At 40.7% G+C, this 27,200-nt stretch overlaps 2 protein-coding genes across 2 annotated transcripts; both read right to left on the bottom strand.

Moving 5' to 3' along the window:
* Positions 1–2,192: 2,192 nt before the first annotated feature.
* Positions 2,193–12,345, bottom strand: zpax1 (zona pellucida protein AX 1; the record flags this gene model as incomplete). Its single annotated transcript, XM_083790613.1, has 22 exons — positions 12,245–12,345; positions 12,127–12,159; positions 10,564–10,640; positions 10,308–10,403; positions 10,100–10,224; positions 9,819–9,962; positions 9,620–9,715; positions 9,342–9,506; positions 9,164–9,260; positions 8,867–9,084; positions 8,621–8,777; positions 7,526–7,749; positions 6,084–6,201; positions 5,601–5,800; positions 5,408–5,522; positions 5,165–5,334; positions 3,894–3,994; positions 3,664–3,794; positions 3,377–3,563; positions 3,100–3,238; positions 2,871–2,994; positions 2,193–2,296 (listed from the first exon to the last, which is right to left on the bottom strand). Exons 3-22 carry the CDS (start codon positions 10,637–10,639, stop codon positions 2,193–2,195), a joined length of 2,787 nt encoding a protein of 928 aa, XP_083646739.1. The 5' UTR covers position 10,640; positions 12,127–12,159; positions 12,245–12,345.
* On the bottom strand, positions 12,256–25,764 carry LOC310876964 (uncharacterized protein; the record flags this gene model as incomplete). The annotated part of the gene is made up of 7 exons (XM_083790612.1): positions 25,648–25,764; positions 24,204–24,788; positions 22,903–23,478; positions 21,219–21,347; positions 20,455–20,540; positions 19,937–20,000; positions 12,256–12,383 (listed from the first exon to the last, which is right to left on the bottom strand). The coding sequence occupies exons 1-7, from the start codon at positions 25,736–25,738 to the stop codon at positions 12,256–12,258; spliced, it is 1,659 nt and encodes a 552-aa protein (XP_083646738.1). The 5' UTR covers positions 25,739–25,764.
* Between the last annotated feature and the right edge of the window lie 1,436 nt (positions 25,765–27,200).

The following is a 27,200-nucleotide window of genomic DNA, read 5'->3' as shown; positions in this document are numbered from 1 at the left end:
CATTTGTAGAATAGGCTTCAAGGTCTTAATGGGTTAAACCAAGCCTTGCTATAACTAAAGTCCAAGTATGACACTGCAGCTGTTGACTCAAGTCATTATATCATCCATCCATTCCATCATCTTGCATATTGTACCTTAGTGGGGCTTTCTGTAGTCATGTTTGCAGTCTCTAGTCATGGTGAGGTGGGGGAGATGAGAGCAGGCTTAAAGGCTCATACATAGTCTGGATTTACGGTGGTGGGTTTGACCACCAAACTACAACATGACGTCACGAGCCGCGGTGAAGAGCAAACCACCGCCACCGCTCCAGCCCTTCTCTCTGTTTTTACTCACCACCGCTCAACGTTATTTCAGCTCCGGTGGTCAGCTCACCACCGGAGCGGTGATCACCTCACCACCGAAAATCCAGACTATGAATAGGCCTTAAGGCTCATACATAGTCTGGATTTAAGGTGGTGGGGTGACCACCGAACTACAACATGACGTCACGAGCCGCGGTGAAGAGCAAACCACCGCCACCGCTCCAGCCCTTCTGTTTTTACTCATCACCGCTCAACGTTATTTCAGCTCCGGTGGTCAGCTCACCACCGGAGAGGTGGTCACCTCACCACCGAAAATCCAGACTATGAATAGGCCTTTAGTGTCCCATTGGCCGTACAGGGCTAGTCGCCCATTGGCTTAGAGGCCAGCCAATCATGAAAATCATCATTAGATCACGTGATTAGTCATTGATCAGCTCTGCAAGCTGAAAGTACAATAGAGCGCCGCAGTCCCTCCCCCTTTCAGAAAAACGAGTGGCCCAGGAAATGAAAACCCAATGCATTCTCCCATCGGCACTTCTTATTTAATTTATTTAAAGACGGTTACGCCGCAGACAAAGCCAACTCGGATCGTGACAAATCATGACAATGAACACAATGTTTTGGGCCGATCAAATCATTAGAAAGAAGAAAAGAAAGTCAGGAGACAACACTATTTGTTTTGTTTTTCGTCTTATAAATAATTTGATTGGCCCAAAACATTGTGTTCATTGTCATGATTTGTCACGATCCGAGTTGGCTTTGTCCGCGGCGTAACCGTTTTTAAATAAATTAAATAAGAAGTGCCGATGGGAGAATGAATTGGGTTTTCATTTCCTGGGCCACTCGTTTTTCTGAAAGGGGGAGGGAATGCGGCGCTCTATATTTTAACCCATTTAGACCCAAGGCAGATTGTTAAAAAAATTAAAAAGTTTCTACATGTCTAGCAACAACTAATGAGTCACAGAGGTAGCTCCCTGATTTAACAAAGTATAGTTTAAAAGACAACTTTGTTTTTTTCCCACCAAGGGTCATGTTTTAGGTTGCCGATTTTAACTATTTTTGACAAGGGGTGGGGGCATTCGAACATGAGGCTAAATATGTATTTTACATTTTATGTCGATTTATTTTTTTATATAATCCTACTAGACCCCATCTGGCCACAAAAGATCACGGGAACTACTGGTGTGAAGGAGGTGTTGACAAACTGACATACATTATGGGAGCTAGATGTACTTTCCTGTGGTCTAGGAGGATTATAGTAAATAAAGAAACCATAAAATGTTGTAAAGAAATGAATATTTAGCCCCATGTTCGAATGCCCCTGCACCCCTGTCAAATCGCTAAAATGAAAGCAGCAAATGGGGGGGGGGGGGGTAACTATAATCCTCTAATAACCTAAAACATGAACCTTGGTGAAATTGAATTTCACCTTAGCGTTCTTAATTCAAATCTTGACTTCCAATGTTTTGTTTTGTTTTGCAGCACATAATGGCAAATGGCCAAATCTTTCTTTGATTCTGTTAAAGCTCTAAGCTCTGGGAATGTATTTCATGGCAACATTGATCCACACAGTTTACAATTGGCCTAGTAGTTCCACATGCATTTCCTTCTGTATACAAAAACCAGCCGTTCGTTAATCATTTGGGAATGGGTAACACTTCTCCATAAAAGGAAATGGAATGCTACTCAAGTCATGTTAGACACTACCATTAGCCTACTCCAAGCATGTGGAAATGCTTTCCACCACAAGTTTCTAAGACAAATTCATAACTCATTGTGCTTTCTGATAAACACAGCAGCCTTTTAGAATTCAGACAGGATTTTGGGCCAGCCTTTCATTACAATAAATTTCAGGCAGACAAGGAAAAAAAATTAAGATCAAGACATTTATTAAGAAGATTCTATTGAGGTTTTGAACAGGGAATTGGTCCAGTGAATTGGTCCAGAAGAGATCTGCTCCGTTTGATGCTGGGTTGAGCGTTTACTTCTGTGCCCTGGAACAAAGTACTTTGGTCACTCATTGTACACCTGCCCCCCAAAGCAATACAATTAGCAGAGTTCTCTTTGACAAACGGATAGTGTGTCACAAGAGGTACTAGCCAGGGTTTATTGCCATGCTGGCTTGTGGACATTTGTCAACATACAAAATGAGTGAACAATAATATCAGCAGAAACACAAAGAGCTAGCCATGAATGGCCATAACAGGTCTGTAAAATGGAACCAAATTGACCCATTTGGTTCCATCTGAGTTATGGGGTCCTTGCAAATAACATTTGAGAACCACTAGAACTAGTTGGACTCCTAATATGCCATATGCCAAAATTGAAAATCCAAAATTTGCCACAGACAAGACCAAGTCTTTGCCATGGACACATTCGTCCTTGTACGGACATACAGTATTGATGACCACTGGTGCTAGCAAGCATACATGCTGTGCTTGTCATGCTATATTAGACCGCAAATCTACATAATCATAAAGGAATGTGCCTTTGAGCATTGTGGCATACAGGATTAGGATCAGATGGGGCATGCATCATAGGAACAGTTATGCAGCAGTTTGTCCTTACCCCATTTTAGTCCGCTTTGCGGCTTGGCGTTTCTCACGTTTTCAAGGCTTCCACACTGGCCACTGCAGATGCCATCTACCCGGTTGTTAGTCTCACAAATCACTGCGTCACAGTGCACATAAATCTGCAGTTCGAGAATTTAATACACAGGCATGTTAGACTCTAGTGAGCATCTACAGATTAACCTGGCTTGGATTTAATGTTAAAAAAAAACAGCTGTTCAGTATACCTGGTCTTCCAGAACATCTTTCTTAGTAAAGGTAAACATCTTCATAGAGAAGCGTTTTACATGGCCAGGGAATGCAGCCCTCGTGTGACTCTTAATGGGGTGAAAGACTGTCACATAGCTGTCGTCAAGGTTCTCACACCTAGTTAATTGAGCAAATCATGGACACAAGCACGTATATAAAATGTAGAGGTTTACAAGTTTCAATTTCATTATGATCAGAAAGCAATAGTAGCATGCCATGTCTTCCAAGCATTCATATCAATAGTTATTGCTTTACCCATCTACAATGATGTCCCAACTTGGTAAAGAAGTCCTGTTTTCATGTAGAGTAGCCCAGCAGTTCTCCAAGATGAGCTCCAACTGAGGTTCAGCAGACTCCAGTTCCGCCTCAAAATACAATGACTCCCTTAGGTACTTCACTACTGGGTAATCATGCGTTTGGTAGAAGTGTTCATATGATGAATCTGAGGAGGTAAAAATGAAGATAATCACTGGTAGTGGTCCAGAGTATACAAAACAGCTGGATATGAGGTCAATTTGTATACTATAGTTTCAAGTTCTTACCCTGAGCAAGTCTCATTTGTACCGACAGCTGTCCTGACCCAGGCTCTGCTGTAGGTTCAGTATCCCGTGGTCTATAGCGGAATGCCATCGTCATCGTATCATGGACCAAATAGAAGCAGGAAATTGTGTGCCTGTAAGTGCAAAGGGTATTTAAGGACTACAGCAGGAACACACAGATAGACACAGAGTACATTGCAATGAGTTTACAAACAGGATAGGAGTCTTTATACCTGTACTCAACTGGTGGAAAAGTTTGACCTTTGGATGAACGATGAATGGTCTTCTCATCAAGGCCAATTTCATTCTCATACAGTACGTAGTTGTCAAAGAACTACACGTGAGAGGAATAAGGAAAACAATTTAAAAAAAAAAGAATAGTATATAAAAAAAATAGGTATTGTCTCCCGAGTCCTGAACCAACAGTATTCATAATACATGTGCAACAGCCAGAGCCAAACTGACATAAAATAATTTATAACCTTAAACGTTGTGGTTTAGAGCAGGGGTTCTCAACGTTTTTGGCTGGAGACCCCCGGAAATGCTTTGGCCATGTCTCATGACCCCCAGCCCAACCCTATACAAATTGACCTCTACAATAACCATAATAGAGAAAATACATCATAAATAAATAAATACTGAAAACAGATATAATCATTAAGGAAAGTTTATGCATGCACTATGTAAACTCTTAGTTTCCATTGTCCAGCCATTCAGTTGCAATTGCATTCCATTGCCGACCCCCACAGGGGAGGGTCACGACCCACGGGTTGAGAACCCCTGGTTTAGAGCAGCGTGGGTTAAATGTAGGCATCAAGTGGGGTTAGACATGATTCAATGTAGGAATTAGGTCAGAGATGGTTAAATATATATATTTTTTTAATGGTAGTGTTTGTAAGGGATTGGATAAATGGTTAAAGGACCACTTCACCACTTTTCAACCCATCTTCATATAATAGGTCCTCACTAATAATCAAAAAAAAAAATCTACTCGGTCTGTATCTCATAGGAGGGCTGTGGGCAGTTCAGAAACCATCTTCCAGTGACATCGATGGGGACTACAAGCTAATAGAAACTTCAGATTTTCTAGTCCTGAAAAGTTGCAATGCGAAAATGGAAGCCATCCTTCTCACGATAATGAAAATCTAAACTTTTGTAAAGAAATCTTGTTTAAAAAAAAAGAATCTGCCTAATGATGATGTCACTGGAAGACGGTTTCTAAACTGCCCACAGCCCTCCTATGAGACAGACTGAGTAGGAAAAATATATTGTGCCAATTTATCATGATTATTAGTGAGGACCTATTATATGAAGATAGGTTGAAAAGTGGTGAAGTAAGTGGTGAAGTGGTCCTTTAAGGATAGGTATGCAGTGGTTAAAGTCAGTCAGATCTGGTAAGATCTTCCAATGATAATGAGTGACCTAAAATCCCATATGTAGAGATTATATGAATCGTGTACCAGATAAACCAAAATGAAGTAAAAACGATGTGGGGGACTCGTACCGTTCTAGTGGTCCTACAGGAATCAACAGTGAAAGAGAAATATGCAAAGCGGTCATCACTGAAAACTGGTTTGCAGGATGGGTCCTTCAATGTCAGCCAACTAGGGATTAGCGTATGGGCAGATTCCACTTTCACAGCCACCGCAGTCACAGTTCCATTAGCGTGACATTCTGAAAAGAGTCCATTAGTCAGTAATTTCCTATAACAGCCAACAAAAATAACAAATTTGATTTGACACATTACCAGTTGTGGTCAAAGGGAAGTTGCAGGCCAGAGAGAAATCAGCAAGTCTCCACTCCTTGTTGGGCTCCCACAGAAGCAAGTCAGCTCTGGCTTTGACTGATGAGGACTCGATCAGCTGTAAACAAAGATTTATAGCCAGTGCCATCATCAAGGTCATGTTATAATCTCTCACACTGCGCTAGCCTCAACATACCTCAAATGCTATGTCAGAGGAGTTGTATGGCACCACAAGACTGAAGTGTGTGCCATTTTCAGTGCGTTTGTAGATCTCTGCCAGCTCAAGAGTCAGCTCCCGATTGCCAAGAATGGCCTGGAAGTTGTGGCCCTGACTGCCATATTCCACACTGATGTAAAACATGTTCTGGTCACAGGTGCCAGTGACGCTAGGTGGAACTAAAAACAAGCAGGACACATTGCATTGTACATAATGTTGACCAAAGACTTGCTCTTCACGGAAGAAATGGCAATAAGCACTAATAAGCCCAAACTCTAAATGAGCTAAATTAACACTTTGATGAAGAGATGTACACTGCTACACAGAAATATACAATTTAAAGAAATAAATATTGGGAGGTCATCAGGAACACACAAGAAAACTCATGGCATTAGCAGCATGAGAAATACATTAGTAATAGTAATTCCCAAAAGGTAGACAGATCATGCCACATGAGCTCACCAACATCCCGCAGAGTTCGCTCCACCTCTAATGTGTAAGAGAAGGGAGTTTGCTCAGGCTGAATGACAAGCCCGTATGTCAGGGACAGGAAGTAGACTGTTAACCAGGGTTCAGGATTCTGTGAGGGAAATAAAAATATATACTCAACTTCACTAAAATGTGACCATACATACAGTAAAATCCTCAAATAAAAATAATTAATAAAAAAGTGATGTCGTACTTTAAGCTTAAATTAACATTTTCATATTGGTCCTCACAAATAATTTTTGTTAGCACCGCTTGGAACCTCACTCTATGCTCTTAGCTCAGGGAAGAGGTTCCATGTCAGGATATCCCTGCATCAGTAGAATGGGGTTGAGCCGTCCAAAGACAGTGGCGAAAACCATTTTCAAACAGTAATAATATTTCTGGCTAGCTCCAGATGATAAACTAAGGATAGGCACATACTGCAGAAAGTTGTTCACCACTGTTTTTGGACGGCTCAACCCCCTGTTCTACCGATGCAGGGATATCCTGACACGGAACTCTTCTCTGAGCTTAGAGTGAGGTTCCAAACGGAGCTACATTTGTGTCTACTCGGCCTGTGTCTTAAGGGCTGTGGACATTTCAGAGACGCAACAGTTTTCTGCACCACATAGGGGACTTTCTCCCTATAGTTTGACCGCGACAGAGGGGCACCGTCTCAAGCGAACTTGATCGATGAGACACCACCAACCGAGCGAGCTAAAGCGACGGAGTTGCCGTGTTGGAATGTTGCGAAGTTTGCTTGAGCCAACTCAGCCCCACTTGTTGTGACACGATAAGCAGAAAATAGTCAATGCTCGCGCCACAACACAGCAGTCCCTAACCCACTAACGGTCACCCAATCACCAGCCGCGGCGCTCCCAGCACCTCCCTTCGTGGGGCAGAAAATGGAGTCTCTTCAGAAACCCAGGCGGGTTTCTGACCAGTGACATCCATCCAAGCCAATAGAAAACTTCAAGCTTTCTATTTCTGTAAAGTTAGCATGATATAATGGAGGCAATCGATATGTCCATTTGCTCAGACACTATGACATAAAATTCTCCATTCATTGTCAATGGGAATTTAATGATTGTGTAGGACAAAGATAGACACCATGCCCATTTGCTCAGACACTATGACATAGAATTCTCCATTCATTGTCAATAGGAATCCAATGTTTGTGTAGGACAAAGTTTGTGAACATATACTAAAAGCTGGATATAGGAGGGGCTAGCGCCCCTCAAAAATCTTGTGGACGACATCACTGCTAGGAAGGTTTCTGAACCGTCCACAGCCCTACTCTGACAGAACAAGTAGAAGTAAAGTGTACCATGAGCATTAATGAGGACCAATTATATGAAGAAAAGTTGAAAATGGGGGAAGTTGTTCTCCAATTAAGGGTCTTATACACAGTTACACAAGTCATCAACTGTACATACATGTTTCAGGACGACATGGTCAGAGAAGGGCACTTGAAGAGAGAAGGTCTTGGAGCCATTGGAGTGTGTGTGTTCATGGACATGGAAGCCCTTGTCATTGCACTCATCAACAGTGAGCAGCACACCACTGGAAAAGGTGATGTTCACCAGCTCCACGTCATGGAGAAAGTTCCCCAAGCTGATCCTAAACACTCCCTCAGGGATGGTATCTGGAACATAGTCTACTGGAATTTTCATAAACCCAGAAATGGTGATTAGTATAAACTTGATAGAAATGTTATCTACATGCTTAATGGATGAAATTCAGCTTGGTTGCTAAAAGTTGCATGTTGCACAATTTGAGTAATTAGCATAATATGTGACCATACCATTAACAACCTGTACAAGGAAACAAAAACTGAATTTAATGATTATTTAAGTAGCATGTGACATGTCAAACTAGGGGGTTTTCATCATTCTGAATCCATTCCAAGCATTAGTTTTGCACAAAAACACTCCTTGGGCTAAAAACGGCCATAGCCGTCATGACAAATGTGATGACGTCAGCACATTTGGGAAAGTGGCTAATTGGCAAGGCTATTGGGCAAGTGGTCACATATTATGCCAATTACTCGAATTGCTCAACGTGCAACTTTTAGCAACCAAGCTTAATCTCATTTTCTAAGCCTAGATGACATGTGAATCATAAAAGTTTATACTAACCAACATTTCTGGGTCTAACATGGGACTTATGGGAGCTTCCAGTAGACCAACAGTAGCAAAGTGGTGGGTTGAAATCAAAGCTAATTTGTAAGTAAACTATTACTTTGAGTAAAATAAAGTATGTCCATTTGTTTTTATTAAAGACTAAATTTGTAAAATTTTCAATTTTCGTTTATACCATTTGCCAAGGGTTGAGCTTAACCACTTAAATCTTATATACGACGAGGACCTTATGGCTCTATACTAGGTCTGCTAGCATTTCCCCTCTACAAATCTGGAGAAAATAGCAGACCTACAATCTCCAGATGCATTGCTAGTTTGCAAATCTGTTATTACAGTGGGATGCTAGGATTCATGCGATTAAATGGGTATTTTTTCTACCAAGAGACTTACTGTCAGAGAAGTGCAGAGGCCGTGGCATCATAGGGGTGGTGATGGGGAACAGCACCTTATATTTGGTATCAGCCTGGGTGTCTTCCGACCACCAGAGCAACTCCAGCATTGGTTCAACCGTGTAGGTGATGTGGTACTGGTAATCTGGGGCATGACTCTGCAATAATTCATGTCACATTAATAAAACATGCAAATAGACATACCCTAGAATGAGCCACATCAACAGTCTGTCCACAGTGTCTGAACCTTGTAGTAACCATCCGGTGATCCAATTGGAAGCTCTGTGATGATGTGAGATTCTGTAGCGGACAGCGTGTAGCGGCGGGCAGCCATCTGAGTTCTATCGAGCCTCTGACCATTTATCCCCATGTGCATTTCAAAGATTTTGATGCCACTATTGATTAGTGGCGTTATACGCCGAGGTACATGCCAGGAGATCATATTCTCAGTAAAGAGCACACCACCTATTGCAGAAAAAGAAAAGTTAGTACTGCAGTACACCTTGTTAAATTGATAAAACTCAGTTTATTGTAAAAGACTCACCTACAGGACACGCAGCTGCCGAGTTGATAACTATGATATCATTTGGCAATTTATAATACGTGCTCACTTTGAAAACCTCCATGGGAACTCCAGCCACCTAAAGAGTACATTTAAAGTGACTTTATAAGAAAAGAAAACATGCAGAGACCGAGTGCAGGGAGGAGACTTGGTTGCTTACAGTCTCAGTGTAAGTTCTTGGTGTGTTGTATGCACTTCGTAAAACCAAGCGGCTAGGGGTGGTCATGGCTCCAACGCCAGCTTCTTGAGCGTCCTTCAGCAACATCCCCACTGGCTCAGGAGTGTGAAATGTCATCTTCCAGATACCATGAGCAGCACCAGTTGTCTGCAGGAAAAGAAAAAAAAAAGTTTTACAACTCCCAAATCAGTGGTTTTTGACTCCTTTGAGACACAAAATAAATACCGGTATCTAAATAATACAAAGCCTCAAACTAGTACACCGGGAACTGCTTTGAGTTTAGAGTCATCTTGAAGTTTCATATCCTGGGCTTCCTGGCCCTCGTCATCTGTAATGTCAGGCACAAGGTTTGACACCTTAAAAAAAAAAGACAAATATTAAATCATTAAACTCACCATTTTAGATATTTTAAATATGGTTTTGCATCTTAATATCTGATCCCATTGTTGAGTGACTTACTTCCATATAATTTCTATCACAAAGAATCTCCTCCGAGCGCCAACGCGAGTCATTACAAGTTTGAGAAATGTTACGAGTAACTACATCTGATGTAGTTGTGTTGTACATTCGGAGTCTCAAGCGAACATTAAATGTCTCATCTTCCTAGGAACACAGAAATGCAGAAAACAAAATGCAGCAGGTTTAGCTCTTCAGGTGCGTTACTCCACCCCGACACACATCCCTCCATGAGTCAGTGATAGAAAATTATACAAAACTTGTATTCTTCTCTTTTTACATACATGATTGTCCACATAACAGCCCATCAAGGATGCATAGATTCTGGTGTTACCCCATGGGTCAGATTCCATGCTATATCCACATTGAGCAGCCAAGATTGGTGTTAAATGCATGTGTTGAGAACCATCTGGGAGGTAGTGGGGAATTGGAAAGCATTAATAAACATTACAAGGATTGGTTTTGGTGACCCAGATATTAAGACATACTCACTGACGGCTTCAACTTCTAATTGGTTCCCCACAGCAAGAGCTTTGTCGAATGTCAACCTCATGACATTTCCCACACAGTCTGACTTTAAACCACTGCCTATTTTGAGGAAACGGTTGATGAAAGCTTAACTTCAGGTATGATAGGAGTGATTTATTAGCTCATATTAACTTGAGGTATGATTCAAGTGATTTATTAGCTCATACATAAAATGACTTGAGGTCTTAAAATACTTTTTTAGTATGAATTAAGCACTTACTTGGCTGTGATTTTGAACTTATACTTGGCCCTGCTTGAACCAAGAGGACTACTCCAGCAATCAAAATCCATGTCATGCTAAAAAGAAAAGACACATCAAGTCTACAATGATGTTACAATGGCTTATGGAAAAACGTATGTTAAATTATTCAGAGACACTTACACACTCCCAATTCTCCTCATGATAAAGATGACAAAGATCAGTAGTCCCACAAAATTCAAGCACTGGCAGAGCCCCACACACAATAACTCTGAAACACAGTGCTTGGTGACATCACCAATTCCTCAACAGCTGTTTTATGTTTCAGTGATTCACGTTGCACAGGTGACAAAGATCAGTGATGGGCTAGCCTCTACACAAGCCTCCTCTGAGGTGGAAAGCCTGGTGACACAAGGTTACTCCTTGAGTAGCCCTATCATTGCAAGTCTAATTGGGACACCAGGGACAGTATGTGTGTGTACCTACCGGCCGGGTTACCCGTTTATGTGAAGTATAATTATTTACAAAGGTCCCTGGCTATATGTGCATACTTCGGCAACATAATCATTAGCCCAAGAAACTGCATGAATAATGCTAGTATTCTACTTAAGAGAAATTGAGATTAGGTATTTTTTTATGTAGTATAGTAAGTATGTAATGTAGGCTATGTAAGATTGTAAGGGATCAACTCTTTAGTGAAGTGTCCTATTTGTAGATTATTGATTGATCTTGCACTTTTTAAGTCATTCAGGAAAAGTCTACTGTAAATTATTAAATGCTTTAGGAGGGTTCTAAGGTATAACCTTTCTTGCAGATGTTATGCATACTTTGCATCTAGAGATATTAAGACAGAATATTTTGTTTAAGACCTGTACAATTACTTAAGGTCTGACCACTGAAACTGTACTTTTGGTGTCTTATAAACCCATGCAAATAAAAATAGGACACTGTCATCAAAAAAACTTTTATTGCTGTATTTAGGCGGTGGCTCAGGGGTAGAGTGGCTGGATGGTAACTGCAAGGTTGCGAGTTTGAACCCAGGCTCCCCCAGAGTTAGTGTCGAAGTGTCCTTGAGCAAGACACTGAACCCCTCATTGCTCCTGATGTGCTGGTTGGTGCCTTGCATGGTTTCCGCCACCATCGGTGTATAAATGTGTGTGTTAATGGGTGAATGTAATGCACAATCTATGTAAAGCGCCCTACCGTATATAAATGCACCATTTATTTACAAACTCAAGAAATAGCCCACACCTTATTGTTACAGTACCAAATTCACTAGGTTTTAAAAATGCATGCAGACATGAGTTCTGTGGGTATTTTGAAAACTGAAGCTGGTGACTCTGAGTTATGTGACAAGGAACGGTCTACACTTGGCCACGAACTATTACAGTGATGATACTGCAATGTGCATACATAGCCTATAATAGTATACTGTAGATATCTTGTGTTTTCATTATTAAATATCATTCTTGTAAGAATTATTAGCCGTGTGTATTCTCAACAGCACTGCAAACAAGGATCAATCTCAATGATTTTCGAGAATAAATAGGTTTAAATTAAGTAATTTTTAAAATAAATTCTTACATTTCTGTGCAGCTGAAATATATTCATTTGTATCAGCGTCCCATGACGAACAGATATTAAACATTTCATTTGCTCATTTTTAGATTGAAAACATTGAAAAGTTAAGTCTTTGGTCTATTTCTATTACATTCAGTATCCTCTATTGATCTTGTGCTGCTGGTCCAGCAATGTTTGCTGTAGGCTAATTTTGGCATCTTGGAAATCTGGATTAAGCTTTAGGGCCTGCTGAAAGTCGCTCTTGGCATCTTCGAAAAAACCTGCAAAAGACATAAGTTAAATGTGAATATACAGTACTGTCTTCAACACAGTGTGTTGACTTCATAATTAATTGGGTGTGTATACAGCTCCATCTAGTGTCTAAAAAAGGAGCTGCCGTTATGTCGCTCCAGTCTGTAATAAATGCCCTTTCAAATGTCAAAGTCACAGTGTGTCAGACATTACCCATACCCAATCTATAACGAATTAGTCCTCTGTTGTAGTATGGCACCTCGAATTGACCATCAGCCTGCATTGCTTTAGTATAGTCTTCCATTGCCTCGTAGAAATCCACCCTGAAGTATTTTATTTGCCCGCGATTGTTGAAAGCATGAGCCAGCTTGCTAGCTTGACATTTTCTGTAAATAAGGGAGAGCCTGAGGTTAATACAACTATAGTGTAAATGCCATACAATATAAAAGTTAAAACTATATATACTGTGCAGCAGCTTTCTGCCCAGTTAGCTGGTGGCTACTATAGTGGCTAACTATAACCCCACTGCAGATTAATAAAGCTACGCAAGTAGCAACGCATATACCCCATGTGCAAGCAGGATGAGATAAATGTTGTGTAAAGTTCTTCTGCCGGTTGGAAATTCTGTTTCTTAAACTCGGCGTGAGCCTTTTCGATAGTTTTAGAAAGATCTCCTTCTTCCATGAAATTAAATGTTGCGGTATGTTTGTTTACTTTGTCTTTAACAAGGAAATGACGACATGTCATGATCGAGTGACATGGGAAAGACTATCCAATCAGGTTTCAATGCGCTCATTAGAGGGATCGTACCGTTACCGGTATTTAAAAAAAAAAAACACTCATTTGTAAAGTTCCCTAAACTTACAGTATTATTATCGGCATGTATCTGTGTTTTATAGACCTGAAACATGACTGCCATGATGATTATCATGACAGTCATGACGCAACTGCACTCTGTTTTTTGCGCTCGCTACATTTACAACTTTTACGTATATAGGCTATAAACATTCAGATTTCAAATATAAAGTACTCACAATTTGTCACACGGGTGTTAGTTAATTGCAGCACCAGCGATTAGAATTGCTGCATCCCGCGTTGTTTAATAAAAAGCATTTTTATCCGAGCTCCCCGGCTACTTTTTTCAAACGGGGTTCGTTTGGGAAATCCACAGTAACACACCGAGTGCCACCCTCCTCCCGACCGATAGGGGCGCGTAGTTGAAAGCCAAAGGCAAAATAACAGCTCGGATAAAAATGCTTTTTATTAAACAACGCGGGATGCAGAAATTCTAATCGCTGGTGCTGCCACTAAATAACACCCGTGGGACAAATTGTGAGTACTTTATATTTGAAATCTGAATGTTTATATATACGTAAAAGTTGTAAATGTAGCGAGCACCAAAAACAGGGTGCAGTTACTTCATGACTCTCGTATGAATACGAGAGTCATGAACCATGGCTATGTTTATACAAGATGTGTTACCTGGCTTCTGATGTGGACATATAGCCTAGACTATTTCAGTAGACAATTATGGTTGATTGTTTATTAATGTATTAAATCAAGGTTCAAATCATACATAATTTATATTATTTCATAAAACTTTCCAAAGCATAATTGTATTTACTTTACTTTATTCAATGTAACAGTTGCTAATTTCAAACTGCAAAACATACATAGGCAATAGAGCGTCGCAGTCCCCAAAACGCACCCCAAAATGCGGCTTTGCCACACAGGCGTAAAGAGTGTCCCTTTCAAGATCTCAAAGGTGGCAACCTTAATTATAGGCTACAGATGTTTCTCAATTTGAGAGAGAATGCTTCAATATTCTCAGTGACTCGTTCGTTGCAGGAAAACACAAAAGCAATCCTGTGAGCAAAGTGGTGAGAAATTCCTTCACGGGTGACCTCCCAAGCGAGGGGTCAGTTGCCCTGGTGGAAAATGACACCTCAAGGAATTAGACACTTCCTTTATGCCCCATTTATCTCTGGACTGTGTGGTCAGGTTCTAGCAGGTCAAACCTTCTGACTCAGTGGAGGAGGATGCAGTTGAAGGCGAGGCACACAGACAACGCAGCCATGCACAATGATGATGCACAACTTTGCACAAGTGGTTAGAACTCTTGAGCGGGTCATAGTACATCACAAGGTCAGGACTCACATGAAGACGTCCACAAGTCATGTAAAATGGTGCAAAATAACAGTAAGTAACAAAATAAAGTAGACTATATGTAGGGGTTGGTATTCGAGTGTAGATATTTCAACAGTCTAGTAGTCAGTGGCTCAGCCAATAAAAGCACTGACCATATAACCAGTACCACACAGTAAAACTTGGAGGGTTACTGTATAATTTAACTCTGAAATTAACATTATGGATTTTGTCGTTTACAACGTGATGTCCCCGATCTGATTCCTGGCTTGGGACCTGCTTGTCATCCCATCTTCTCTGTCTTTGCTTTCCTATCACAATTAATCTGTACAATAGGCCTACATACTTTGCACAAATTACATTCCAGCCGTGTGGAGTGCCCCAGACAAGACCCGGCACAACAACTCGGGTCAGGTCTCTTGACCCGAGTTGGTTGTGCGTTGGTTATGTCGAGTGGGAGACTGGGGTTTGATCCCAGCCCGGGTCTAAATCACTATACACATGCAGTATTTCAATCTTGCACAAAATGAGATGGTTCAACCCAGGAATGGAATAAGACTAGCAGGGGCCACTGGGCCAATTATCTTTGAAACACAGCACTCGGGTTGTAAGGCATTCGTGGGTCAAGAAAGCACATAATAGAGATCTGTTTACAGGATCTATAGGAGGGCTGGGGTCCCCCTTTTGAGTTTTCCTCCAAATACACTTTATGTAGGTTATATACTTAATTCTTTACTGTTTTCATTTACTACTTGTTTTTTTGAGTGGTGCAACCACTCCATTAAGGAGCTATGTGTGTCTGTCCGTTTGGTTGGTTTACACAAGTGTCACTGTTGTGCAGCCTAACACACTGCACACACACACACACACACACACACACACACACACACACACACATTTCGGGTGTGACAGTACAGTACAGTACAGTACAGTACAGTACAGGGATCCCCTGGGGAGTGGGGACCCCCACACGGTAACTCAGTCCCACACGGTAACTCATTTCTCAACCATATCGGACGTGGGCCGGCCATTTCTCAACCATTTCGGACGCGGGGCGACCTGCCGGAACCGGGCCGACCTTCCGGGGACCTCCCCCACCCAGGGACCCCCACATGGTAACTCTCTCATTTCTCTACCGTTTCAGACGCGGCGCGGCTCGCCAGAACAGGGCCGGCACCCTGGGCACGTTCCCGTGGGTCTGGAACTTCCGGGGACCCCCACACGGAGTTGCACCAGTCACTTCAGACAAGTGTTTTTTTATTATGATTGGTCTCGTAGATCATTTTGTAACTCTTATTTATTATTAATATAATAATTATTATTACTATTTCATAAATAGAAATAAAGCACATTTAAAAACAACAGAGTTGCTGACCAAAGTGCTGACCGAAGTGCTGACAAAAATGCAAAATACAAAAAGAACACACAATGCGGTTAAACAAGAGTACAAAAATCAATCACAGTTTAAAAGCCAATGCATAAAAAATTGTTTTAAGATGTGTTTTAATACAGGTAGCAAGCCTGACAGGGCTAGGTAGCTGGTTCCAGAGTTTAGGAGCAATGACTGGGAAGGCTTTCTTTGGCACCACTGACGTTACGTACAGTACATACCTATAAAAAAAAGCTTGTGTTCAGTGACCCAGGACTTGGTGTTTCTTCTAGCACCCCAAATATTGCTGTTTGCTGAGAGAATTACCAGAGAGTATCAAAATCCACTCGTAGTCTGGCAGAAACAGGCCAAACATCCATCAAAGTAAACAGTAAACCGCCAGCGAAACCACAGTGTTGTGCTAATCCTTTTTCAGGATTCAACATTGAGAAAGACATTTTCAGAAGTCTTTTATAATAATATCAGTCAAGTGTAATAATATTAATTATTTCACACAAATAATAGCATGTTTGTTGTAAACCTTTTAATGGTGTCATTTGTCATGATTTATTCACTGATCGATGCATCATTTATGATTTTGGGATTTCATAAACTGATTGACTTTCTGACTCTAAGGGCTGATTCATACTCCTATTTTACCGCTGTTTCGGCGCTGTAGTGCCGAAATGATTTCGGCTCGTCAGAAATTTTCAGTAGCACCGAAGAGCCGACTTTAGGACGGTACCCCGCCCCACCGAACCTCAAATGACGTCAAATTGTAGGCTTTACAGAGCCGAACCGACTTTTATTCGGCTCTAAAATAGGAGTATGAATCGGCCCTAAGTGCATATATAGCTGGATATATTGGAAGTGATGAAATGCAATAATGATCATAATAAAAACAAATGGGCAGACAATATTGGAACTGGACCACTATTAAAGTTGATAGATTATGTTTGTGGCAAAATTGTGGACAAAATTGGAATTCCGAACTGAAAATGTATTTTCTGTTTACTAAAGAACTGGAGAGATGGGATGTTACTGAACAAACACTCTAGTCTATAATATAGCAATGGCTGCTGTCAGAATAAAAAGTGTAACCTTTAAAAAAAACCTAAAGATTTAAGTTTGTTTGTTTAAAAAGACGAATTACATCATAATTCACCCTAAACAACGCTGGCACAAATTTCATCATCTCTCCATTATTTACCCTAAACAAACTGGCAAGAATTATTGACATCATAATTTACCCTAAACATTTTCTTTTGCATAGCTCTAACAAATTGACCACACCAAAGGCTACGTGGCCATGCCCATATAATAATGAAACTCTGTTTCAACTACTTGTTGAACATTTTTTTTTTTTTTTTTAAGATATTTTTTTGCGGCTTACGCCTTTTATTGATTTTTTGAAGGGACAGACAGTAGGCTGACAGGAAACGGGAGAGAGATGGGGGGATGACATGCAGTAAAGGCCGTGTCGGGCTCGGGAGTCGAACCCGCGGCACACTGCGACTGGATTACCAGTCAGGTGCCCAGACCGTTACGCCACGGCCTGGGCCACTTGTTGAACATTAAAAAAAAAAAGAAAAATCGAGATGCCTCTGTGATAATATACCAATTCTTATTGATGTAATATGTGGCCTTCAATAGTTTGTAGAAGACAAAACAAAAAGCTCAGTCAGTAAATAAAAACACAATTTTCCAAAGGCAAATATATATTTCCACCAAAAAAGCACATTTAGCAGCAGCCTCACAAATCCTTTCCTCCAACTCCAACTCCAACTCAATAACTTTTAGTAGTAACATACCAATGCTATGTCAGTATACCATGCATACCAGGACATACTGTCCCAGCTTTTCAAATGCCTGTGTCTGTGTTTGAGTGCGTGCGTGCGTGCGTGGGTGGGTGCGCAGACACGTGTGTGTGTGTGCCTGTGTGTGGTATCCATGAAAGCCAGTGGAATGGCAAACAACCAGAAAACAGCTGGGTGGTAAAAGGAAGGGAGAGGATCCAAACCAGACTAGAGGTAAATGTTGGACTGTTGACTGACTACCTCACACAGACATAGCAGACAGGAGAGTATGGTTGTCAGTGGTGTTTCAGACAAAAGAGTAAACTCATTCCAGGGCAAACACAGTGCTTTTCTTTCTTCCTTTGGATTTATGTTTTTTTGGACAACAATTGAGGTGTGAAAAGGAAGTTGTGGTAAAACCAGTAGCATTCTGTAGTAGGCCTACCTACATTAGTAAATCAGGTCCGGGTGCTTGCCACTCACACAGATTTGAAAGTTATTCATCCTCATCTATGGATATGGTAGTTTTAATAAAATGTTTAAGAAGAACTTCATCTGGCCTGTTATTTCAATCTCTCAAACGTTCACTATTTCTGTAAAGTCATGGTACACTCCAAAGTCCGGCCTGCTCGCCAATTGCGGTCTCCCCCAATCAATGTACTTAATGTTCTCAAAGTCACACGTCCTACAAGCTTTAAGCTGAGCAGATTGATTGATTCCGTTCCAGAGAAAACATCTTGAAAATAGCCATTAAACACAGATTGTTTATTTATTTATGGCATGAGGATTTGAGATCTCTGGTTTAATATGGGCCTGTCAATGACTGTCATTGTAATGCAAAGGAAAGAGAGATGTAGCCTACTGTAGCTATACTACTATATCATGATTGTTAACCACTTGGTAGCTGCATTATAAATGCCTTGCACATCTCATATTTGGTAATATTAAATAAGGCTGAAAAAAGGCTGAGTTATTTGTGTTTTATTCACAGCTTGATGAAATGCAATGCATTTGTACATGCCTTTAATATGGTCTGAAAGTACATTATGATATGTAGGTAGGTAGTTGGCCCGTTGATGTTTTCATATATTTTGTATAAGTTTGGACATCCCTGCTTTAACACATTGTTAATAGAAATGTCAGTGCCTCACTAAGATATTTACTTTTCTATACTGGCACAGAGTCATAGGATTTCAGAGTTATATAAAATACACGGATATAATATCTCTTTTGTATCATCACATACATTTTTTTGGACCAATGTGTTGAATCTCCCAAAGCCCTGATAGTAAGCTAATGCTGTTGACACTACTGTACAGGGGAAATGACCCCTGTGACATTACAGTATGCATCCCATACATCTACTGTAGGTTATGGGGAGTTTGACATCACTGAAATATCCTCAGAATCCTGTAGATGGATTAAGCTATGTTTGTGATTGTGAACAGTAAAACGCAGTACTTGTCAGGGTTAAAAACATTGCAGATGTTGAAAAGAAAATGTTGGCAGCCCAACAATACATGTCGGGCAATGCATTTCATTTTCATTGGATAATAAAAATACAGGTTGGGTCTTTACAATGTGTGAAAATGTGTGTAATATTCTCCACTGTGTGCAATATTTAGAATATATTTCCTCATTTCTCCAGTCATAGAGAAAAGCTCACGCCTCACGGTAACTCACCTCTGTGGGCTAATAAACATACACAAGAAGCATGTCTATTGTTCAAATTTATTCAGTTCTGTACATGATTACCAAATTAATTCCAATTATCCATGTATTTAGGAAGAGCATAAAGTACATACAAATTGATTGTAAGAGCTTATACAAAAAGAATACGAAAATAATTTAGCATTTTCTTTTTTAGCATCTCATGCAGAGAGGTTCACTTTGAGACATTTTAATACAACACACATTTTCACATAGTAAACAAAATACAAATATAAACCTGTCAATACAGGACTTCAATTTCTTCATGATACACTTATCTAAGAGGCTTGCAGCAAACCAATAGAAACATACATCATCATTGCTTATTACAAATTATATTAGGTATTTGGAGAATATATTGTAAATACTGTATATCTGACAGCCGATTGAACAATATCAGACAATGGTGCGCTTTCAGTCATTAGGCTATATATTCAAACTGATCTGATGTACCAGGGAGTTTATTTTTGTGTGTTACCAAATTGTGCCACATAGACTTTGTGCGTCACAGCTCCAGATGATCTGTGGTTGAAAACCTTTAGAGGTAGAAGGAGCTACATGCCTGTTTTGCAGTAGTCCGTGGCTGTGACGCTGACAGGAAGCTCCGAAGCTGACACTGAAAGGCTCTGCAGAGGATAAATAAACAAGAAGTCAATGTCAATCTATGGCGACGGCGTGTGGCAGCAACACCAATCATCTGTGAGAGGATGTATCAATCCTTACCACTGTGTCTGCCTTTACGCACGACCCACCATGTTCTCAATCTGCTCCACTCTGCTTGTCACATCAGCTAGTGAGAACAGTGAAGGAAATTAATTTAATAAGGCAGTTTGCTTAAACATTTATGGAGAAATTATTGCTCATGTTAACTCGTCATCTGTAAAAACTCATCTTTAGCATCATGTTACAAACAGTTTTGTTATCAAGTGTGTGTGCGTGCGTGTGTGTGTGTGTGTGTGTGTGTGTGTCTGTCGCACGCACGCACAACAGAGATTATCCAAAATGCTATATGCGCTGGCTACTGTATGCCGTTCTAAGGGAATGCTTCAGTGATATGACAACAGAAAGGATATATTTTGCTGTGAGTTGCAGGATGGCAGCTTGTGTCTGCTTCTGGAAAGCCAAGCGGGCCTCGCATGTGCAGGGGTCCTCCACCACCACCACCACTTTCACCTCTTCACCGGCATGAAAGTGAAATTCACATTTAGTGCAGCAGATCACATTGGGAAAAAATAAACTATGAAGAATACAATCATCACTGTTCATTTGACTCAAAACCTTGACCCATTATTACACTCTCAAAGTTAAATTAACACAGACGATGTTAATAGATAGATAGATGGGAATATTCTACTCTACTCATTTACAAACCAGATCCACAAACACATTCATAATTATGAAAGTTCTGCCATTGGCCTTGAAGGAGCAGCCATACTGATACATACCACCAACATCTTACCGTTTCACTATGTTCTCTGATTGGTGAAACAAATAATGAGGTATGCATGTACCACCTGGAAAGGCTGTGATTAAGTAACACATGCTGTGACAACGTTGCAGCAACGTTGAAGCAACTCCACCAGTGTTACCAGCTCATTGTCCAACAAACCAACAGTGAATGTAAGTGTCAAGGATTATGCAACAGTTGGTTCAGATGTTTGTGAAAAACATTGTCATTGATGCACCGCTTAAAAGCCAAATACATAATACATATATTTCTTCACAACTCTCTACAAAAGACATCTTCTGACCAGCCATTATATCTCCCCAAACTGTTATTTGTTGCACACTGGTCAGAGTAGCAAAAGTCAAAGTCAGAACCACAGTAACCTTTATGTTCTTACGTGGTTTCAGGGAACATGTTTTCTTGTCCTCGTTCAAGATATAACCATTCCGGCACTTGCAGTAATAGGTTTTGTTGCTGTTGACACATATGTGCTCGCAGTCATGTCCTATGGCACAGGGGTCCAAACCTAGAACAAGCCAAGGTTAAGGGATAGCGCTGTAAAGCCGGAAGCATGGGTACAATTTCATAGGATGGCATGTTGTTAGGCATCTCTAGGTGGAACACTAAAAGTAATTGACAATATTAAAGGCTTCTGCACTTATAGAACCACAATGTTTCAAACATATATTTAAATGTTTAAAATTGGATTATGATTTGTTTAAATTCTCACTTTCAATGGATGGCAAAAGACAAAGAACCCTATTTGGATTATTACTGATATTTATTTACCTAACATTTTTCCATAGCCAGTTTCGATGAAATTGTAGATACAAAGGACACTTTTGTCTGAGTTTGGTGGGCAATATTGTGTAAAGGTGTATGTACTCAGACATGGGCCATGTTGACAGCTTTGCATTTCATGTCACATGATGTCAGGTAGTCAATCTGATGCAATCATACACCTTCATGGCTCACGCCAACTCAGCCATGGTCATTTGCATATGGATTAGTCATTAATGCACAATGGGTTGTACGACGAATAAACAAAACTAAATCAAACTACCAACTACAACATAACTATGTTACATCAACAAATAAGGACAGGGCAAGTCAAACTTCAAAATGTAGTTGAGCCTCATTTGTGTGAACTTCTACAATCAAGATAAATGGCGCAGCATCAAATCCGTAGTATAAGTAATAAGCTATAGTCAGCTATTTCAATTTATTTCAGTCAACTTGCATTCCTGAGTGATTATTGGTGAGGCTCTACTGCATGATTATCACTGGAATTATTTCATAATATCACATTAAAAACAATAAATATAACAAGTTCAAAGCATTGATGATGCTTTATTATAAGTTTGTGAACTGTATACATTACAGTGGGCTTAAATTAGCTACTAGAAGCTACTATTAACACATCTGCAGTCCATGTGGGGGTGGGGGATTGTATTATTGATTATAAATTCATTTAGTTTTATATTTGTCCACATTTTACATACATACATACATACAGAATGTGGCGTACACTTGACCACATACTTTTGTTTTTAATCACTCCATCATTTATGAAATGTTTATCGCCCCCCTGTAGACTGAAGATGTCCACTATAGAGCGCCGAAGTCCCGCCCCCTTTCATGACGACGCCAGGCCCAGGAAATAGTTTCCAATGCATTTTTTCCATAGACATTTCAAAACGTATTTATTTAAAGACCGTATAAGCGCCGTACGAAGCCAACTCTTGTCGTGACAAATCATGACAACAAACACAATATTTTGGACCAAACTAATAATTACAAAGAAGAAAAACAACAAAAAAAGTGTTTAAACCTGACGTTTTCTTCTTCTTTCTAATTATTTGTTCAGCCCGAAGAATTGTGTTTGTTGTCATGATTTGTCACGACAAGAGTTGGCTTTGTCCGCGGCGTAAACGTCTTTAAATAAATACTTTCTGAAAAGTCTATGAGGAAGATGAACAGGGATTTCTTTTCCGGGTCTCTCGAGGGGGCGGGACTGCGACGCTCTATCCTAGAACCTATGTTAGCAGGAGAAAGGTCTCCTCGGCTCCTCTTAGGCCTACCACACAGGGTCTCCCGAAACTTGGAGGTGAGCTTCTCAATAACGCCATAGGTCTCCACCCAGAAGACATGCTCCTCTAGAGGAATGCTCGCCATCTGCTGCAGGGAGCGCATGTCTGCGCGGTCTACCCCAACAGCATAGATCTCAATGCCTGAACCACGGGCAGCAGCAGACACTTCCTCCACCTGGTCTTGAGGTCTTCCATCAGTCACGATGATCGCCACCTTAGAGATGTTCCTGGATTTGGGCCGGGCGCCAGACGGCACTGTGAAGGCATCATTCATGGCCGTCTTAATGGCAAGTCCTGTCATGGTGCCGGCTGCTAGGGGCTCAATTTTGGAGATGGCTTTCTTCATGTCGAGCGCATTCAGGTGGTCTTTAAGCAGGAACTCTATCTTGACCGTGCTGGCGTAGTTGACCACAGCCACTCTGGTGGCATCTGCTCCCACATCCAGTGTGTCGACCATGTCAGCCAGGAATATCTTCACCTTCTCGAACTCACCGGGACGCACACTCCGAGAACTGTCAATGATGAATACCAGATCCAGTGGGCGGCTCATGCACGTAGAGTCTGGTTCTGATGATCAATGAAAGGCACTTTAGTTCCTTTCACACTAAAAGCCAAAGTGTTATTCAATGAACAACATTATTTTAGTTTATTTGTTGACATCTTTCAGTTAGAATGGTTCCGTTATAAAATCCAAAGCTGAATTTTGTGAAAGTTTGTTCAAATTGATTTGGGATGCATAACATACGGTTGTGCATCGCTGCAGTGGTAAAATGACAGACAGGTTAGCTTCTAGTGAAATGATATAGTATGTCATACAAGAGGACTGTACATACTGTATCTTCTGCGGTAAACAGTTCACCACAGACTTTTCATAGATCAAGTTTGTTTCTCATTTCCCTAAAAGCAAAAGATGACCGCCTAGCCTCAGGTTAGATCCCCCAATGATCTCTCCTCTGGTTCCCTTCTCTACTTTCCTCACAGCTTCATACATCTTCATCAGCAAGTTAGACTATTCTGTTCTTTTATTTTTGAACTATATGTCCTATTTCTCAGGCCCATTGAGCAGTTATAGTTTTAAGTGTAGGCTATTCCTGGTGGTTTTCTTAATTTTAATGTCACCTCCCTGTCAAAATTGAAAGCATTTAATCGACCGACTGAATGTGCTCTCTTCAATAATGTTGATTGCACATCACTACGTTTGTCAAATTAAGTCAATAAAGCTGAACTTGAAAGCAGTGAGGTAGCCTACATCGGGTTGGGTTGCAAAATAAACCTGACTAGGGATATTCTACCTGGACTGATGGTGGTGATGATGCCGCTTTGGGTACTGACCGGTAGCATCAGGGGAGTGGTGGTATCCACTGGTGGCACAGTGGTGGGTGCCAATGTAGTCACTGGTAGAGTTGGTGGAACAGTGGACTGGTATACCTCAGTTGTTGTTGGTAGACTTGGTAAGATGGTGGGGAGGTATACCACAGGGGTAGTTGGCACTTCTGGCTTAACCAGTGGTGTAGATGGGCATGGACCTTTAAATTTGTAATGACCCACTGCAGGAAATGGGCCTTTGACTCTTTGGTGGTGGGCTACTGGTGGAGATGGCCCTTTAAATACGTTAAATTTGTAATGACCCACTGCAGGAAATGGGCCTTTGACTCTTTGGTGGTGGGCTACTGGTGGAGATGGCCCTTTAAATACGTTGTACATATGTGGCTGCAGTGGCCCCTTGAACTGATGGTGGTATGGTGGCATAGGGACTAAAGGTCTGTGGTAAGCTGGTGGAGATAGAGGGATGGGTTGATACGCCAGCAGTGGTGGCATCCTTGGTTGCTGGTGGTGGTGGAAATGATACCCTCTATACCTGTAATCACTGCCATGAACTATGGGCCACCAGGGAGGAGAAGCGAATGAGCACATTAGTATGTTGAAAGGAGTGTAAGTTGTCTTTTGTGTATAATATACTACAGCTTACTCAATTTTAGTAAGTGGTCTTTGCACATTTTTTAAGGGCAGAGACAAATGATTAGGTCGAAGCATGAGTATATTTTCAGCCACCTGTGTGTCGTTAAATACAAGCTGATGAAATATAAGGAGGTGCTTGTGAAACTAATTCAGTTGTTGATTTCATGCGTATTCTTGGTAAAAGTATTGTGAACTTATATGATTGCCAAATGCCCGAATCAATAGTTAAGCCAAAAATTCTGAAAGATGTTAGGCCAGCCTTAGATTTTGGGCAATTTTCAAACTTAATAGTTTTTAGTAATTTCCATAGCTTTGCAACTTCTTCAAAAACCATTAACCACTTGAACCCCAGCATCCATATTCTGGGAGGGAAGAGGCGAATTTATTTTGTGTAGATGGAAAAAAAGCAAGTACTATAGCCTACGTCTCTATGGTCCGTTTTACAAAGACTATAGGGTAACAGCTAGTTTAACCCATTTAGGGGTTTTACCATAAGAGGGAACCCATTTTGGGGTTCTTGTTGCTATGTATAAAATATTTATTTGAATTTATTTATTTGAGTATTTCTTAGGATTTAGAAGGCATTTGTAGAATCGGCCTCAGTCCTAAAAGTGGTTAAAGGTTAAAATACTGTAAATGCTACAAATATTGCATGGACATTATATTTGCTTCGCTTTGACAAAGCATGCAATAGCTTGAAAATTAAAAAGGTTACAGCTGAAAAAGCGATAGAAAAGTATAAATATGTAGGGAGAGCCAGCCTACAGTAAAACTTACTGGATGGGTTCAGAGTCCGAAGCGGTGGTTTTGCAATATTTCTGGTTTGTGCAAAGCTTTGAGCAGATAGTTGCTGCTGCTGATGGTCCATTCCGTTAAGCATGTACGTTGCCAATACATCAGGCAACAGCAGCGAGACGCAGTAGCAGATACTCCAGAATATAGACTTCATTATGGCAGTATAGTAGCCTAATCTGTTCAGCACAGTCAGCCTTCGCCTGACAAAGTCTATAATGCTCTCAGCTTGAACCGCGGAGCGGAGCCACATTTGAGGAACATCAATCTGAGAACCCATCGGCAAATAAAGAAAAAACAGCGCCCTCTTTTCCGAGTCAACAGTCTGTCTCGAGAGACTCAAATTGGCTACGTCAACATTTTGTCCAATCCAAAGGCGGAGCGAATAGTATGGAGTTAGAACCTTTTGAGACTGTTCTAACTCCATAGAATAGCCTGTCATTCCACGATGTCATGTCAATAACATACCCACTCTACAGTTGGAAGTGAATCACTGATCACTCCGAATCTCGGTATCCGTTCTCCTTTGAGTGGTTTAATCTAGAATATCAAATATGTAGCCTACACCTTTTTCCAACTGTTTATGCGTCACGTGAATACCATGTATATTTAAATTGTATGTACCTTAGATTTATCGTTTGTTAATGGAAGCCTACGAGAGATACCGTGCACTCGTGCAGGGTTGTGGCTCTTTCGGAGCAGGAACTCGATCCGTGGGAGTGGGTAAAAATAAAATACTCCTTTTTGTATGATATTTAGGCTACAGCCTACATATTTTCTATTTTACCCATGTGATTTGAAAATGTTACCACCCACAGTCCGCATATAGGCTTAGGGGATGCACAAGCTCCAATTGCTGATGCGAAGTGTTCGCAGCTTTTAGATCCGCTATTTTCGGCGCGCGACACCTTCATACGGCGGAACATAGATTACGCAATTAAATTAAAGGACAACTTTAGTTTTTTTCAACCAATGTTCATGTTTTAGGTTGTTATTAGAGAAACTAAAAGATGAGTGTTCTTTTTTTCATTTGCTGCTTTCTTTCGTTTTAGGGATTTTAGCTGTTTTTGACAGGGGGGCGGGGGCATTCGAGCATGGGGCTAAATATGTATTTTTTTACAACATTTTATAGCGATTTATTTTTTAATTATTTACTATAGTCCTAATAAACCCCTGGAAATTTAATCTGGCCACAAAACATCACGAGATCTACTGAATGTGTCAAACTGACATTGAGCCTATGACACAGTGTGGCTTCCCCCCACTAGGCTACCTTCACATTCAGTAGATCCTGTGATTTATTTGTGGCCAGATGTAATTTCTTGGGGTTTATTAGGGCTATAGTAAATAATAAAAAAATAAATCTCCATAATATTTTGTAAAAAAATACATATTTAGCACCATGCTCGAATGCCCCCGCCTCCCTGTACAAAACAGCTAAAATCCCTAAAACGAAAGAAAGCAGCAAATGGAAAAAGAATCTCTTACTTTCTCTAATAACATGAACCTTGGTTGAAAAAAAATAAAGTTGTCCTTTA

This window comes from Protomyctophum parallelum, assembly GCF_964188405.1.
Source record: "Protomyctophum parallelum genome assembly, chromosome: 19".
Lineage (NCBI taxonomy): Eukaryota > Metazoa > Chordata > Actinopteri > Myctophiformes > Myctophidae > Protomyctophum > Protomyctophum parallelum.
Note: the sequence above shows the minus strand (reverse complement) of the source record. Positions and strands in the feature narration are given on the sequence as shown.